This window comes from Corylus avellana, chromosome ca2 (assembly GCF_901000735.1).
Source record: "Corylus avellana chromosome ca2, CavTom2PMs-1.0".
Lineage (NCBI taxonomy): Eukaryota > Viridiplantae > Streptophyta > Magnoliopsida > Fagales > Betulaceae > Corylus > Corylus avellana.
The window spans coordinates 27,887,631-27,906,226 of NC_081542.1; the positions used below are offsets into that span (position 1 = coordinate 27,887,631).

At 34.1% G+C, this 18,596-nt stretch overlaps 1 protein-coding gene across 2 annotated transcripts; it reads left to right on the top strand.

Annotated features, from left to right (window-relative positions):
- Positions 1-3,307: 3,307 nt before the first annotated feature.
- Positions 3,308-7,078, top strand: LOC132172612 (major pollen allergen Ole e 10-like). Of its 2 annotated transcripts, none has more exons than XM_059584145.1 (4): positions 3,308-3,648; positions 5,868-6,206; positions 6,737-6,767; positions 6,868-7,078. In XM_059584145.1, the coding sequence occupies exons 1-4, from the start codon at positions 3,591-3,593 to the stop codon at positions 6,986-6,988; spliced, it is 549 nt and encodes a 182-aa protein (XP_059440128.1). In that variant the 5' UTR covers positions 3,308-3,590; the 3' UTR covers positions 6,989-7,078. The 2 variants fall into 2 exon arrangements, with proteins under 2 accessions (XP_059440128.1, XP_059440129.1); XM_059584146.1 differs by having other exon boundaries at positions 5,877-6,206.
- The last annotated feature ends 11,518 nt before the right edge of the window (positions 7,079-18,596 follow it).

The window sequence follows — 18,596 nt, forward strand, 5'->3', positions numbered from 1 at the left end:
GCTAAGCATTTTTTATGTTGAGTTTAAGATCTTTTAATTAACTTATCTTCAACTATTCTATCAAGTAAATGTATTAGGTGGAGAAAGAGCTGAAAAGTATCGAAACTGACAAAATCATTTTATTAAAAGTTGTTATCATTTTATTTTTTTTCTTTCAAAAAAGACCTTCTCATCAAATTATTGCATGGTGTGGGGATCAAAGTATGCATCCATTCTGCAGATCAGTGGGAAAAGGTCCAGAAAAAACTGATTGACTTCAGCAGAATATATATATATATATATATATATATATATATATATATATATATATATATATAACATGTTCCTAGTTTTAGAAAGTTGCATGGGACAAGTGTGGATTGGTTTAGAATATATATATATAAAAGAAGATGCATCGAGCAAATCATATATAGAGATTGACGCAGCAAGATTATGCTTTTCTACATTGACCTTATATGCATGCTAAATACAATATATATATATTTTCTAATTAAATAGAATATGATTTGAAATTTGAATATGCAAGAAATATATACATGAGAATAACTTTAATCGGGTTGTGGTGTAAATTAGGTGTTTTGCATCTTCTAATAGAAAGTAGATACCTAGCTTAAAATATCAAAAAATAATATAATCATTCACAACAAATAATTTTTATTCTCTTGTTACTGACAAAACTACCGGAGTCACCGTCTTAGTTAGTTTTGAAGACTCCAGTATCGAGAGCTTGGAGGTGGATTGTGGACGTTATGTACGTTAGAATGAGTAGAAAAGTGAATGAAATTGATTTAAATTAAAGATATACAATATTTTCATCTTCATTATATTTGGTGTTTATACAAGAAAGATAAGATAAGATGAATAAAATGTAATAAATAAGCTATGATAAGCACAAAATTGGAGAAAATTAAGTTGACATTTCAAGCAAGAATCATCAAAGAAAACTGTGTGTATATACATATATAAGCCAGTGAAAACAGCCAGCCAATATTCCCGCTGTTTTGCTAGGCCGACAAACGGACAAAATATGTCACGTAGACAACTACATCCTCAACATGACATAAACAAAAGCAGGACCAGTTGAAAACCATAACACAAACTCAATAATTAAATAAATAAATAATAATAAAAAAAACCCATCTATTTTGTATGATTTTTTTTTTTTCCTTTCTATTAACGTATTATTATATAATCATAGTATTATAATATACGTAGTTCATATAATTCTAAACTTTGAAAGTTAATAAAATATTAGACATAATGACTGTATCAAGAACAACCCAAAAATAGAAAAATTAGTGGGAAATCCAAGTTCTTCCTTTCTTGGTACCATAAAAATTAAGCACGCCTCATGTTCCCGAAGCTGTTTCACATTGCTTCTAAGTCTGCTTAATTGATTTTTGTATTATATAAATATAGTGGTTGTTCATCTAACTGCTGGATTTTGTTTCCACTGATCGATCGAGTATATAATATTATTAATCATAGTTAATTATGGAAATAATGAAGCATATAAATAGGATATGGCATGGGCGATCGATTCGTTTGCGATTTGTCTTTAAGGATAATGTTGTAAAATATTGGACCAAAATCAACTGGTCACCCATTCAATTAGGCTTTTTGATCTGTATGATAATTAGTTTCTGATGCTAGCCTTAATACACATATCAAATGGTTTTTTTTTTTTGGGATAACTTAGATTAAATTTAATGTGCATTTTAAATGTTTACAAATACTTGGTACTATTTTACATGGGTTGGAAGATATATTTCCTCCTGACTGATTTGGAAGAAATTTATATCTTTAAAACAAAGAGTAAACTAGAATAATTAATGACTCTATTTGCAAGTTGATTTAAACAGCTAGCTAGATGGATCGTGGACCATGTGAGCCAATGCCCTCTTTCCAATTGTGCGAATAGAAATGATAGGGTTTTCAAATTTTTTCTAAATATTTGATTCTGAAGTAACGTGTGACCATGGGATAATGATACTGAAAAACTTAAGCTTTTCTCTTGTGGAGGCGAATAGTATTTATCCTCTCAGGGAAAAAAATTAAAAAAAAAAATGACGAAAATGGTTACAATTGCAGTCACTAGGCAGCAGATCACATCTTTTTCTTCAACTTTATGCAAAAGTTGAATTTTTCGGTATTGGCTCATAAAAATAGTTTATTTTCTTTCAAACTTCCCAAAAAAAAAAAAAAAAAAAAAAAAAGGAAAGGAAAAAAAACCTGCAAATGTAATGGGTGGCTGGCTACTCATTACAGAAACCGGGGGTGGTCACACCACTCCCAACACATTTCAGAATGGCCAAACCACCCCTGATGCAAACCAGGGGTGGCCTAGCCACCTTCAATTTGCATTGGGGTTGGCTGCGATCGTCCTTGGAAAGCGCCAGAGGTGGTCTCAACCATTCTTAGTTTCTGCGGTGGGTGGTGGCTTCTTTTTTTTTTTTTTAATTGAGTATTAAAAAGTAAAAAATAATACAGGAAATTTTTTTTTAGTAATTTTGGTTGAATTTCAATAAAATCATGTATGTTGTTACTAAATTAAGGAATAGGAATAGCTATTCCATTTCACCTTCTCTCATTCTCAGTGATAACTATTAATTTTCTTAATAAAATAATCATTTTGCTAACCAAACGAGTCCTACGAAAACCAAAGCCATGGCAGAGTAACAAAATCTTGTCGTGTGATCCGAGGCCTACTAGTTGCAAGTTCAAGCAATTTCATTGGGCGTGCAAGAAGAGGGCAAAAATGTCCAGCAGAACCCATGTTGTAAAAGTTGTTGGACTCGTACGCGACACTTTTAAATGGGCCTTCTGGGCTATCGCCAACAAGACAGTACGATCACAGGATACCACTGAAGGAATAACTAGGCCCAATAGGTGTTCGACCTGACCCGTATTAGAAGAATGAGCCCCAAACTCTATTTTTGGTGATTTTTCAGTTCAAGCGGCCCAAGCCGATCCATTTCAATTATTGGGCTCTTAATTTGGTCTACTTGGCCCAGATCTCTGCTTTTAGTCAATAAATCAGATTACTTTTTCTAAAAGTAGAAATGGACCAAAAAGACCTCATCCAAAGAAGCAAACTCATGAGAATTTAGGGAGGCGAGGTGGTCAATATATCTCGAGAAATTGAACGAGTATAATAAACATGCCCAGAATTGCTTTTGCTGGACTCTACCACCTTCTTATTAAAACTCCATATTTTAAGCACAAAAAAATAAAAAAAGTGTCTGTTAATGTCTAAAAATGGATCCACTGTCCACCGCTCTGCTCTGTCAAAGCAGTGCTTAGCTTCTGAAGTACATCATATCATAATTCTACTCAAATTTCAAAAAAGTGGAAAAGGATCATTTCCCTTGAAGAAAACTACTGATTCCTCATCACCCTTTGCATTTTATATCACCCATTTTCAGTGTAAAGAGAAAACCGAGAGAGATAAGAGAAGAAACAGAGAGAGAGAGAGGGGCCTCCATGGAGAGCTAGAGTGCCAACATTTTGCTCTGTTTCTTTCTTTTTTAGTTTAAGCTAAATAAGCTTTGAAAGGCTTTCTTGCAGGAAGGGTGAGACAAACCAACTATATGGCAAAGAAAACATGGGCTTTGCAGTGCCTTCTCTTCATTGGTGGATGCTATCTGGGTATGCTCCATTTCTTGTTTATAAGTTACTTTTTTTCTTTTTTATTTTTATATATTTTTTTAGAAAATCGGGGTATTCTGGACTTTGCCCGACTAATTGAAATATTTTTTAGAGCTCCCACCACACGAATTGGATAAAGTTTAAGTTTTTACTGCTGGTGTGACCCTCAAAAATTATTTTCACTAATAAAAAGTTGAACTTTAAACCTGATTACTTCATGAGACACTAGACCAAGTGAATATTTTCTTATTTGTGGGCTTGGTTTGTTAGGTTTATCTGAATGTGTGGTGGCTACTCATTTTCTGTGTATTTTCTCTATTGTTATTCACTTCTATATTCTAATGTTGTTGTGAAATTCCTGGCATTGCAGGCCAAAATACTGTTTGTTTGTTTGTTTGTACCCCTACAATACCTGTCTTTTTGATTTCTTTTAGACGGAATATAAAATTATTTTCTTATTGATATCTCAGGGAGGCAAACATTATGCAAAGCAAATTTATTTATTTTTTAATTTGTAGTAAAATAGTGGATAAATAAAGTTATAATTAAGACGTTCACTTAGCTCTCTAAAGCTTCTTCTTGTCTTCATCTAATCATCTTTCTAACATTCTTATATTACTGAAGTTACACCAGGCCTACCAAAATGAATATACTGATTGCAATCGTTGCTTTTCCCTGCCCATTTAGACGGCTCTGATTGGTCCAATGGTTAACAAATTGGAATTAGCTTAGGTGCTTTAGAAAACTGTAATTTTTTTTTTTTTGTTACTTTCAAGTTTTTTTTATTTTTTTTTATTTTTTTTAAAAGAGTGAAAATTGTTAAAGTAATGATTAAATAATTAAAATTTATCTCTTCCTATCCGCTTAAACGGTTGAAAAAGTTACGTCACATATGCTGTAGTTTTTTTACGGCATCTAAGCCAAATGCAGTAACAATTTGGAATTACTAACTAGCTCAAGATTACAACATATTACTAATTAGCTCATGTAAAAATTGCTAATTTTTTTTTTTTTTTAGTATTCTGGGATACCACCTTCTGACAAGGGGGGTTGCATGTGTGGGACATGTTGATGGAACTCACCTTTTATTAAGGAGCATGGTCCTCCAGAGATTGAATAATTTTCTGTTCTTTATTTTTTAATCTCTTTTTCTAGTTTTATTTCTTATTTATGGCATTTTTTCTTTTTCTTTTTGATTACTTGAGGGGAAGAAAGAGATTTAAGGATGCTGTAGAATATAAAATGAAAAGGTGGTGGGGTTCATATACACACTTTACTTCCTGAGTGCACCTTAGTGGATGCTACTCGGGCCCCAAATCCATGTTTTCATTATTAAAGATGTTCCCAAGGACGGTTATAGCAGTTGAAAAGCTTGACGTGGCAGGAGTTTAAAGTGATGGGCCATGGGTCTTTCTTTGTGTTATTTCCTTTTTGTATGCTGAAAGGCTTGATTAAATGTTATTCACAACTCTTTTTGAGAGATTTTCTTTTTTAATTTCTTGACTTGCTTGGAAAAATTAATTTTTCTAATCTCAACTATCCTAGGTTAATTTCAATGTATTTGGTGAATACTAGTGATAATTAATGGGGTCAACTCACTGGCAAAGCCGGAGTATTAACCGATCTGTGTGGAGGGAGCGCTTTAAAATAGTCTGAGGTTTACCCAACAGGAGTGGGTACACGAAGTGACCCTGCTTTAAAGGGGTTCCTTGTTATATATATATATAAAAAAAAAACCATTGATAATTAGTTCCCAACACCTCTAAAAAGAAAAAAAGAAAACTCTCTTCATTAAATTGGAGGGCTGCTGGCCAAGGATCAAATTTTACTCCTCATTTCCACCAGCTTATTATCTTGCATGGTTTTAAATTATGTTTATAAATCTGTCTAGCAGATTATGATGATTGTTCTCATGAGTATATCAGGTAATTTCTCTGGCAATTCCTTTTGATCCCTTAACTGTAAAAGAGTGATTGATGCCATCTTGTAAACCTGCACAAAAGCAAGCAAATATTTGTTTTGTTTTGTTTTTTTAAAGGGAAATGGAACTATGTGAAGTTCAATATGATATATGAATTATCAAAAGTAAATACCAAAAAAATGAGCATAATTATCTCAACTGTTATTTGAATCCTTCTACAAAAATATGGAACATGTTGAAATAAATGAATTATGAAGCATCAGCTTATATTGATTATTACTATTCTGTTTTCCTATAGTTTTGACAGCAGGAGCTGTGGTGCAAGAGAAGGCAGAGACAGCAATTCCAATGACAACATTGTCACCCCCAGAAGGCAACACTACATTCCTTGATGGCACCACATGGTGTGTGGCTCTTGCCGGGGTCTCTCAGGTTGATCTGCAGAATGCATTAGACTGGGCCTGTGGGCTGGGGATGGCAGACTGCAGAGGAATCCAAGACGGTGCGGCGTGTTTCGAGCCGGACACTCTCGTCTCACATGCATCCTATGCTTTCAACAACTACTATCAAAAGAATGGGAATTCTGATATTGCTTGCAATTTTGGAGGAACTGGCACTGTGACTAAAAATAACCCAAGTAAGTTATTGCCTTTTTGCCTTTTCTCTCAGGCTCATTGTTGTGCAATAATACATATATATATATATATAATTAGAAAGGGTGTGGGATTAATGTGTAGGAAAATAGTTACAGAAATGTATGGCTGCTGAGAATTTTACATGGATCTGAAGAACTTAGGTAATTTCTCTGCATAGTTTGGTTTAAATTTTGAAGCATTTTTCTTGACTTTGAAAATTAAGATTCTCTCCAAAAGGGAATAGAACTTCTTTTGAAATGTTTATTCTTTTGCCACCTTCCCTACATTACTCCTTAGAATATGCTTTCTAGAAAGAACTTCATTGTGTCATGGAGAGCCCATTGCAGCCCCGAGTGTCGATATTAATGTTACATTACATTTTTAAGGGTGAATTATACATGTCAAATTGGTGACCAAGAGTGACTGAAACAGTTGATTGTTACACCAATTAATATAAAAAGAAGTCTCATTTTTTCATTAAGTATTGGAAAAAACATGTTTTACTGATAAGTCTCATTGCTGTTCATTACAGGTTATGGAAAATGTGTCTACAGCTCATCTGGGTATGTTTATTGTGACCCCTTTGAGTTTGCTATATCTGAAAATTACATGTATATTATTAATCCATTATTAACTAATTAACATATTGTTTTGGTATATCAGATCTGAGGTCTCTTCAGCACCTCCATTGTTGAAGCATTATCCAAGCACCACGTGGTGGAAACCTGCTGTGCTTCTACTGCTTTTGTTCTTGGGGGGAGCTGTTAATCTGGCACTCTTGTAAAAATTGGTCTAATCTGCTTATTCCAAACTATTCAAAGCCATGGAAAGAGAGAAGATTGAGTTGCCAAAAAAAAAAAAAAAAAAAGAAGAAGAAAAATGGCATTTTGTAATTGCTGTTTGTTAAAATATTCCTGTCTTTGTTCTCAGGTTAGGAATCTAAAGCTTAGCAAATCTCTCTTTTCCTTTTAATGTGTTCCCATTATCACCATCAAAAAATTTGTTCCCATTATGCTTTGTCAAGTTGTCTAGGGGATATATACTTATTAAATAATAAAAAAAAAAAAGGTTTTGTCCAAGACTTATGTGTATCTCTGCCTATTAGGTTTCTTTGTTTATGTATATCCAGCACATTGTTCCTTCAGGGCATAACCATTCCACAGGTTCTTTTCTAAAGCATTCCCAGTAGACTTTTTAATGTTCTTTAAGTTTAGAAGATATGTCTAAAAAATCACAAAAAATATCTCACAGCAGACTTTTTAAATGAACTCTAAATATTAAGATTGTTATCGTGGAACTTAATATTTTGGGTTTTACTATTGCAATTCTTATGATTATTAAAATAAAATAAAAAAAGATTATCTCTCATCTCTCTTTTCTTTTCTTTTTTTTCATGTCTCACAATTCTCTCTCATATTTTCTTTTATATATATAATATAATTAAAAAAATAAATATTTTCATAATATGGAGAATGATCAAGAGAAATTATTGGAGTATATTTTGACATAGAGAAATAAAAAATAATTTGAATCTTTAAATATAAGAAAAATGACGAAGAAGCTGTTGAGAATGCTAAGGTAATGGAACTATCCTCCACCCAAAAAAAAAATAGCATCTGTAGGGTTTTTTTTTTTTTTTCTAATTTTATTGTGATCGCATTTTTTCAAAAGAAAAAAAAAAAAATCGGGGTCTCTTTTTTTTTTTGAACGTATGGTAGGATTTAAGCACATAATATTATTAGTGGATTTTTTTTGTGGGATATAAAATTTTAGGAAGTAAAAATAATAAGGCTTCAAGAAATTCAATTTCTCACGAGATGATTAGAGACAATTCCAGAGACGTTTGAGAAGCAGTGAACAAAGATTTGAAGACACATATGACATACCAATGCTGAATCTGGAAAGTGTGAAATTGGGTGTTGGGGGTCCCACTAACTGAGGATCTTTGAGGGGTTATATATCTTTTTTGTCCTTTGCTTTTGCTTGTAATGTCAAATCCAACATAAATTGGCACAAGAAAACATACATAGCCTGCTTCTGCGTGCATGTCAAGATGTGAAAAGCCACTGTTTTGGGCAGTTTTTTTTCTCTTTTTCCAGCCACGCTATGTCTTTTTTGATGAAATGGAAAAGGACATACGTTGAAAGTTTCTCTAAATATAAAAAATAATCACTGTAATATTATTTTGGTTGAAAAGATTCTTATAGATTCTTCATAGAATCTGTTGAAAGCTAAATTGTAGAAAATATAAATGATTTAACAAGAGAGTTATTTCCATTTGCATGGGTTTTAGGAGTCGAGGTTCGAATAAGTTTGATTTGTGTCCAACTTGATTATTAAATAAGCTATTTGTAAGTATAAATTTTGGTTCGAATATTAAATAACATAAATTTGTATAAACTCGGCTTAACTCGATTGACGGTGTGAGCACACTCGTATAAACATTGACACATATATTTTTTAATAAATAACAAATTACAATATATAATGAATAATAACTGATAACAATAGTCAATATTTATTAGTGTATTAAATATTAAAAGTGAATAATATCAATGCTTAAAGTTAATCATATAATTTAATGTCAATTTAGATACTTAATTATAATATAATAGGACCATATGTTCATATAAATTATAATATTGTGTTATATGATCTATATAATCACTATATCATAATTGTATAGTCATTACATCTAGTAATTTTATATATACATTAAGCACAAATTCAAATTATAGTCACATAATGTCATATAAGTATACAAATTCATACTAATACAATGATTAAATATGATTTAGGGTGTGTTTGAGATTGCAATTTTACAAGAAGAATCTGAATTTTAAAAGATATCGCAAAACGTAAGGTGTTTGACATTGTAATTTAAAAAATGAAAAAAAAAAATATACGATTTCTATAAGTAGGTTAGAGAGTGCTTATTTGAAAAAACGCAAATTTAAACCAAAATCACGGTTTTGCAACAAATATTTGATAAAAAAATATTATTTAACATGCTTTACCAAACGGCTTTGCGATTTAAAAAACGTAATTTTTAAAGTCCCACTTATTGAAAATAGAATCTCAAACGGACCCTTAATATTATAATTATCTAAACATTCTTAATCATATTTATATACAATAACCTTTGGATCATTGGATGACATTCATATATTTAATCATAATATCAATATGATATGATTATCGGATCTAAGTATTATCATATGAATCTATAATCATATGATCTAACAGAACCTGCACTTATTTTCAGTCATATAAGTATACAAAAAATATGATATGGAATCTACACATCTAAGATAAATATTGTGCTCAATACATATTATGTTTGATATCCATTTCTAGAGTTCTCCACAAACAAGCATATGCTATGTCCAGGAACAAAAAGAAGAAGAAGAAAAAAAGAAAAACTAGTGTTTTGAAGCCCTTTAGAGTTATTTAATTTACTATGACTCAACACCAGAAGGAAAAAAAAAAAAAAAAAAAAAAAAAAAAAAAAGAGAGAAAAATGCCATCCAAAGGTCTTTGTAATCAATCACTCTGGGCCGAATTACCTATTAAGGCGTGGTACTCAGCTGATTAAGTTACCCTTTGGGAACCTTATAAGGACAATCTGTTGAATCAATTACATTAGGAGGTCCAAACTAATGATATGTTTAGCCTTTTTATTACCTTCAAAAATGATTGTGGTAAAACATAATGAAGGAATATGGCCTCTGTGAGCAAATTAATTAATCATGTAGTGTATGGCCTTGTATGGCTACATGCATTGATAAATGTTACACATTTTACTCTTATTCAAGTCCTAATTTATTGGGTTGATGTGATAGTGTTTATTAGTGCTTGAATTTTAATTTTTTAACAAGGGTTAATCCGATAGCTTATATACACTGCTACATTAGCCCAATAAAATAGGGACGAGATACGAGTATGCTATATAGTATTACTTAAATGTAGATAAGTCACTAACATTATTTTCTATTGCATAAATAACTTGTGTGAAACACTCTTCTCCACTTTTATGAAATCATTAACAGTTTATTTAGCATACTTAAAAATAAAAACAATTTATTTAGCAGATATTTTAAAATTTATTAAAATTAGAAAATATAATATTTGCTATTTAATTTTAATTAGAAAGCTCCCACTTCTAATTTCCTTCCACTCAGAGGCCTTTAACTTCTTGTAATAATACATAGTAAGAATGAACATACGTTTATTCTTAACTTGCCTGGTTTAGTAACTCAAAGCAAGTTTGTTGTTTTAGTCATCACCAATTATTCATGATTTCATGCGCATGTTACTTGGAATAATTTTGGTGCCAAATCAATTGTACTTATTTTTAGTTCTTAATACGGAAAGAATCTGATCCATCATATTTCTATTGTGGCTAATTCTCATTAAAATTGGCCCTGTTTGGGGCTACACTCTTAACGAAAGCTAGATTTAACCGATCAATCTGGTGTGAGTGCATTACACAGATCCGAGATTTATCCTTCCATCTCGGATATTGCCTATTACTGTTGGTAGGATATGCAATCTGTGGTAGCTTTCTTGCAGTCATCTACTTAACTACATCATAGAGCTGTTGTTTTCATTCTTTTAAGAGGTTAAATAATTAAAGGTGTTGGGGAGTCTACAACTTCGGCTGTGGCTATCTCACTTGTTGGTATTTTTATTGCTGACTTTGCACTCTCTTATTGCTTTTTCCAAGGAGCTGGAGATTCACTGAAGAATTGCATATGAACAGTTTTGTTAGTGTGTGATGTTTAGTTGGAGTTTCTCCATTATTATTTGTTTATTGATACTACCTACACATTGCATAACTGTCGCCTGAGTTCACTAGTGTTCTCTAAAGCCCCAATGAAAATGCAGAAGATATCGTCTGTGACTACGGTAGACCTAATTAAAGATACAAATTAATGAGACAGTTTAGTGCACTTCACTTCATTTATGCTTCTTTCTAAATGAAGTTTCAAAGCATTTCATGAGAAGTAATGTTACCATATAATTGAAATGACGTGACTGTGTAACAAGAAAACAATGAAAACAAAGAGAAAAAACTAATTCTCTTATTCAATGAATGAATTGTGATTACATTGACCTGTTTATATACAAGATGATTAAGCTAACAAATCAGCAACTAACCTAACTGCTGTGATGCACACGTGTATGAATATTAACTAACCAGCTGTTTATCTAAAACTGTAAAACTAACTAATAAATAGATTAGTTTAATACAGTTTGATACCCCCCCTCAAGTGGAATGTTCAGCAGGATGGAAAATATTGATGACATTCAACTTGGACAACATAGAATGAAAATCTGTGCGAGAGAGAGGCTTGGTGAGTAAGTCAGCCAACTGATGCTTGGACTGAACATGCAGTGTGCGAATCAAACCAGTAGCAAGTTTTTCTCTCACAATGTGACAATCAATTTCGATGTGCTTGGTGCGTTCATGAAAAACAGGATTGGCAGCAATATGAATAGCTGCTTGACTATCACAAAAAACCAAAGCTGGTTGATGAAGTTGAAGCTGCAAATCTTTCAGTAAAGCATGTAACCAAGTAAGCTCACAAGTGACAGCAGCCATGGATCGATACTCTGCTTCAGCAGAGGATCTTGAGACCGTATGTTGCTTCTTGGATTTCCAAGAGATTAGAGAATCTCCTAGAAAAATACAAAACCCTGTGACTGATCTGCGACTATCAGGACATCCGGCCCAATCAGAATCACAAAATGCCTTCAAATGTAATTCTGAAGAAGCTGAGAAGAAAATGCCCTGTCCAGGAGAAGATTTAAGGTACCTAAGGACCTTGTGTGCAGCATCAAGATGAGGCTGACGAGGAGAATCCATGAACTGACTTAAGAGTTGCACAGAATATGATAAATCTGGCCTTGTAATTGTAAGATAAACCAGCTTTCCCACAAGCCTTCTGTAAGTGGTTGGATCAGAAATCAATTCACCTTGTTCTCTTGACAACTTGAAATTAGCTTCCATAGGAACAGAAGAGGGTTTGCATGCAAGCATTCCACAATCATCTAAAACTTCTAAGGCATATTTCCTTTGTGATAAGGAAATGCCCTTTGCACTTCTTGCAATTTCAAGCCCTAAGAAAAACTTCAATTCTCCAAGGTCTTTTAAACTAAAAGCAGAATTGAGAAATTGTGTAAGCTCGTTTATAGCTAGATTGTCATTACTTGCTATGACAATATCGTCTACATAGACAAGTAGAATAATAAAAGAGGTTTTCTTTACTTGAGTAAAAAGGGAGTAATCAGACATGGATTGAGTAAAACCATGCTGTATAAGAGTAGAAGAGAATTTAGAAAACCATTGTCTTGAGGCTTGTTTAAGACCATAAAGTGATTTCTTAAGCTTGCAAACTTTAGATGAATCTTTCAAACCAAAACCAGGAGGTAACTTCATAAAAATCTCCTCATCAAGGGAGCCATGCAGAAAAGCATTATTGACATCCAATTGATGAAGATGCCAATTATGAATTGCTGCTAAAGCTAGAAGACATCTCACTGTGGTTAATTTGGCAACTGGTGAAAATGTATCACTATAATCAAGACCTTCTCTTTGTGTATACCCTTTTGCAACCAAACGCGCTTTATACCTCTCAACTTCTCCATTGGCTCGATATTTGATTTTATAAACCCACTTGCAGCCTATAGGGTGCTTATCAGAAGGCAAATCAGTAATTTCCCAAGTATCATTTGCTTCAAGGGCATTGATTTCAGTTGCCATGGCCTCACGCTATTGAGGAGAAGATGCAGCTTGATGAAAAAACTGAGGTTCAATTTGGGATGAGACAGCCAAACTAAAGTGTTTGTAAGAATCAGAAAGCATATTGTAATCAAGGAAAGAATTGAGGGGAAAAGGAATACCTGAAACAGAAATATCACTCTTAGGATCAATTGAATTGGAAGATTGAGTAGCTAAGTTACAATGATACTGCTGCAAATATCCAGGTTTACATTTCTGCCGAGTAGACTTTCTAGAAGGAATAGAGGTAGGAACTGAAACACTGGGTAACTCAGGTAAAGAAACAATGGAATCAGGCAAAGGATCAATTGCAGAAGATGAAACAGGAGAAATAGAAGTTCTAGATAGACTTTCTGCTGCAGAAACAGGAATTGAACTAGTGGGAGTTGAAATATCAGACAAAGAATGTGGAATCACAAAGGAACCATCAGAATTGAAGTGATGAAGATAAGCAAAAGGAAAAACAGACTCATGAAAATGAACATCTCGAGATACAACCTGAGTTTTGGAAGTAAGATCATAAAGTTTATATCCCTTAATGCCATTAGGATATCCAATAAAAACACAAGGCTTTGCCCTAGCATCAAACTTATTTCTATTTCGATGTAAGGTAGAAACAAAACACAAACAACCAAACACCCTAAGATGATCATATGATGGAACTTTGGAAAACAGAAGCTCATAAGGAGACTTATTAGAAAGATTTGGAGTAGGAATTCTGTTGATAATGTGAGTGGCTGTTAAAACACAATCACCCCAAAATTTAAGAGGTAAATGAGCTTGAAAACGCAATGCTCGAGACACATTTAGCAAATGCTGATGTTTACGTTCCACAACAGCATTTTGTTGTGGAGTTTCAACACAGCTAAGTTGGTGGATTATTCCATGAGAGTTAAAGAAATCATGCATGGAAAACTCAGTGCCATTGTCAGATCGAATTGTTTTGATTTTGACCTTGAATTGAGTAAGAACTAAGTTGTAAAAGATTTGAATGATATTGCTAGTTTGAGATTTAGAATGAAGTAAGTAAACCCATGTATATCTGGAAAAATCATCAACTAAGGTAAGAAAATAGTGACTTCCATTTATTGATGAAACAGCAAAAGGTCCCCACAAATCACAATGGACCAATTCAAAAACAGAACATGAACTTGAGGTACTAATAGGAAATGAAAGCCTACGTTGCTTAGCTAAGGGACAAACAGTACAAATGGTAGGAGAATTACATGGTATGGCAGGGATAGAATCATGTAAAAGTTTGATTCTGGAATTGGAAATGTGACCCAACCTAAAATGCCAAACATCAGCAATTGAATTTTTAAAAGGGCTTAAAGCAGAAACATTAGCTCTAGGTGGAATGAAAGTCTGGGCAGCAGGTGAATGTCTCCTTGATGTAGGCAGCAATAGATGAAACAAGCCACTCTTCTCTTTACCCAAGCCAATCGTCCTCCAAGTGAGTAAGTTCTGTATGAAACAATGTCCAGAAAGAAAAATAATGCAGCAATGAACATTGTGAAGAAGTTTACTAACAGAAATGAGGTTGAATGAAAAAGATGGAACACACAAGACATTAGTGAGAATGAAAGAGTCAGAAATTTTGACAATCCCTATGTGAGTGACTTCAACAAACTAACCATTAGGCAACTTAACATTTCTAGACACTTTTGCAGTAATAGAAGTGAAAAATGATATGGAACTAACCATATGATCTGTAGCCCCTGTGTCTATAATCCAAACAGAAGTTTGAACATGCATTTGTGAATGCACAGGTGAAAAAACAGAATATTGTTGGTTCAAAGAACTACAATATGAAGATGAAATATTACTTGCCATGTTTGAAAACAAATGATCTTGAGTAGATGAAGCAGGACCTACATGATTGGCATAACTCACATCATGATTCTGATTTTCTTGTGGTTTGATCAGATCAAGCAACTGACGACACTGATCTGGAGTAATATGCAGTATAGGTTCTGCATGAGATGTTTCTTGAACTTGATTAGCAGAGCTAGCTGAGTAATGAATTTGGCTTCTTGGTTTGTAACCCGGTGGATAACCATGTAACTTGTAACACTTGTCAATTGTGTGGCCAGAGAAACCACAATGAGTACAAGTGAGGCGTTCCCTGCGGTTATATGGCTTAGAGAAACGAGATGGAGGTTTAGAAATGGCTTTGGAAATCAAAGCAGTAGGCTCAGAATACAAAGGAGTGGTACGAGAGAAGGCAACCAAACGTTGTCTTTCTTCTTGAAGAACCATAGCAAAAATTTTATTAATGGATGGAAGAGGATCAATCAGAAGGATTTGACCTCGAACATTGGAAAAAGAATCGTTTAATTCCAAGAGAAACTGAAAAATATATTCTTGAGAATGAAAATCAAGAAGTTTCAAACCACCACAAGTACAAGTAGAAGGAGGACGAAAGCTAGAGAGTTCATCCCACAAACTCTTAAGCTGAGTAAAATATGTACTTACAGAATTTGTACCTTGCTGGAGAGAGGATAATGATCTCTTCAATTCAAATACTCGTGGTCCATTGCTGTGATTAAATCTCTCAGTCAGATCACTCCAAACAGCAGATGCAGTATTGAGAAAAAGGACACTGTTTGCAATCTCTCGGGAAACAGAGTTTAGTAACCATGACAAAACCATATTATTGCAACGCACCCAAGAATGTAGGTTAGGATCACCTACAGATGGTTTGGGAAGACTTCCATCCACAAAACCAAACTTGTTCTTGGCCACCAGCGCCATATCCATTGATCGTTTCCATGTGACAAAGTTGTCACCATTCAATTGTTGAGAAACAAGAACAGTTCCAGGACTGTCTGCATGGTGAAGAAAATATGGACTTTCTACAGAAGTCTCATGAGGGGCTGCAGATGGTGCAGAAACCAAAATATCATCACCCATTACAGGAGATTGTTTGAGAGAAAAGAAAAATGAAAAACAGAGGAAAAGCTTTGAAGGAAGTTTAATGGCGGAAGAATTGAAAAAAAAAAACAGAGGAAGGCAGGAACTCTCACTGCTCTGATACCATAACAAGAAAACAATGAAAACAAAGAGAAAAAACTAATTCTCTTATTCAATGAATGAATTGTGATTACATTGACCTGTTTATATACAAGATGATTAAGCTAACAAATCAGCAACTAACCTAACTGTTGTGATGCACACGTGTATGAATATTAACTAACCAGCTGTTTATCTAAAACTGTAAAACTAACTAATAAATAGATTAGTTTAATACAGTTTGATACTGTGCAAATCAACATTTGGATGTACAAAAGGTTGTAAAAGGAAAATGCAATGATTGATTTTCATTGTCACGACATCTCTGTCGTATGAGAATATTAGTGTATGTGAAGGATTAATCTAAATTCACTTCATATATGGTGCAATTGGAGCTTATAAGACATTGGAAACGAAAAAAATATTAAGGCATGCACTAGTAATAAGATTTAATTTGTAATACCTGGGTTGTGATGGACTTTCATTTTCATATGACAAAGCCATAAAATTCCCATTTCGAAGGTTGTACACCATAGACTCTGGCCAAAACGACCGCATAATCTCCCCTATTTCTTGCCGGGATTTCATATTTTCTAACCCCGTTGAAGGAAGCTTCAGCTCCTCCGGTGGTTTTCCTACTGCTTTTTCAAAAACAGCCAACATTTTCAGGCAAGAATTCTGGTATACCAAATATTGCTGAGCTTACCAGATGCTTATCTTTATTTATTTTTTTATTTTTTTCCTTCTGATTCAGAGTTGGCAAGCTTACAAGATTGTTGTAAATAGCTGAGAGTATGCATGTGGCAGCTATAAAAGGTATGTTGGTTGATACGTGTAATGTGTAACATGCAGGGATGGTGCCAAAAGTGTTGGTTTTTTGCTTGAGGCGTCTGTTGAAGACAACATTCAAATATTTAGAAAAGAACAGATAAAGACAAATCGAATAACGCTTCTCAAGCAATAGTAAAATGATTGAAATATTCAAGAAATCAGAAAGATATAGGTATATATATACTTATGATCCTTTCTTTTTTTTTTTCGTTTGTTAAATCTTTCTTTCCAATACCTAGATTCTGATTGAATGGGGATTCCGTAGAATTAGGGTGCCCAAATTTACATTTTCAAGATAGGTGAGTCTCGCACCTTCTCTTTGTGAAGTCGTACAATTCAGGCATCCCAACATGCAATTCGAACACCCCATAATTATAGGAGATCTCAATCCATACCAACTAAACCCATGTTCCGGCGATCATTTTGGCATTAATGCAAGAAGAAAAGAGTTCATGAAGGTTTTGGAGGCAAACAATAGAGAATTGGAAGAAGTTGGGAAAAAATAATTAATGAAATAAGATTGCTGATAGTAAATTCGTTTAAACCATGTATATATATACATCATTGGACCAAGCCACTAAGGTTTCACTTGATATAAGCAACTGTACAACCATAATTCAATGGACCTTTCTGCTCATAGTTGGCTACTCGTGGATGATTGTTTAACATCTCAATTGCACGCTCGTTAACAGCCCCAGTGCCCATCCCATGTATCACAAAGAGAACCAAATACTGCCCGCTTGCAGAGATGGCCATGTCGAGCTGGTGAGAAGCTTGTTCTACTCACATACCGCGTAAATCCACTGAGTTCTTTGATGTCTGCACCACTGGACCATAAGGAACCTCCTCATCTTTTTCGGCTTTTGGACGATCCTGGAGCTCGTTGCTTCACCGACCCTACAGGATCATATATTCATGATTGTTGGATTTGAGATGCCTAATTCACTAAACAACTATAACACACACCACCATCAAAGGTGGTGGTTCAATGGCCCAAGAAAATTCTTAAGTGGCCAGGACATGTATTAGGGCGTGGATTCAAATCTCTGTAATAAAGAATTCTCATATATACCTGATTAGTATTAGTCATCTTGGATTCCCATTGATGCTCTGATGGGAATGAGTCAGATTATGGCTCAATCGGATTTGAGGGAGTGCATGCGGTTCTGACCGTCTAGGCCCCTCCTATACAGCTCCCAACGAGTACGTGCTACTATGGTCACGCTCAAGTAGGATAGCCACAATTGGTCTCCCTGGCCTACCTTTTTAGATTAAAAAAAAAAAAAAAAACTGTCACAGACACTAGAATAGCTAACCTCTGGAAAGCATTGCAATACATACCTTCCGTTTCAGACGTGGGGCAGAACTAGTTGCACTTCTTTCGTTACTTGCAATAGATATGATGTTGCTTTTCTTTAAACGGACCTTCAATTTACCATGTTGTACTAGGACAGTTTCATCACCCTCAGGTGCTTCAACTATAGTAGCTAACTTACCTCCCAGTCCCTTCACATGGACTTGCTCACCAATTTGGGGTGTATATGATTTGGCATCTGCTTCCCTGACAGAGAAAGCATCACGAGAATAGTGAGCTTTAACAACAGATGCAATCTCTGATTCTGATTTCCTAATCAACGAATTAAATTGATCAGCATCGGCAGTTCTGAGTCAGTTTTCAAATTCCTGTATCACAGTTTCCAGCTGAGATTTCACAGTTTTCAATTCTTGTTGGACCCGTTGGGTTTCCCTTGCCCTAAGAGCTGTC

Coding starts and splice junctions, on each gene's coding strand:
- LOC132172612 (XM_059584145.1), top strand. CDS start 3,591: ATGGCAAAGAAAACATGGGCTTTGCAGTGCCTTCTCTTCATTGGTGGA. Junction 3,649..5,867: donor CATTGGTGGATGCTATCTGG/GTATGCTCCATT, acceptor GTTTTCCTATAG/TTTTGACAGCAGGAGCTGTG. Junction 6,207..6,736: donor TGTGACTAAAAATAACCCAA/GTAAGTTATTGC, acceptor TGTTCATTACAG/GTTATGGAAAATGTGTCTAC.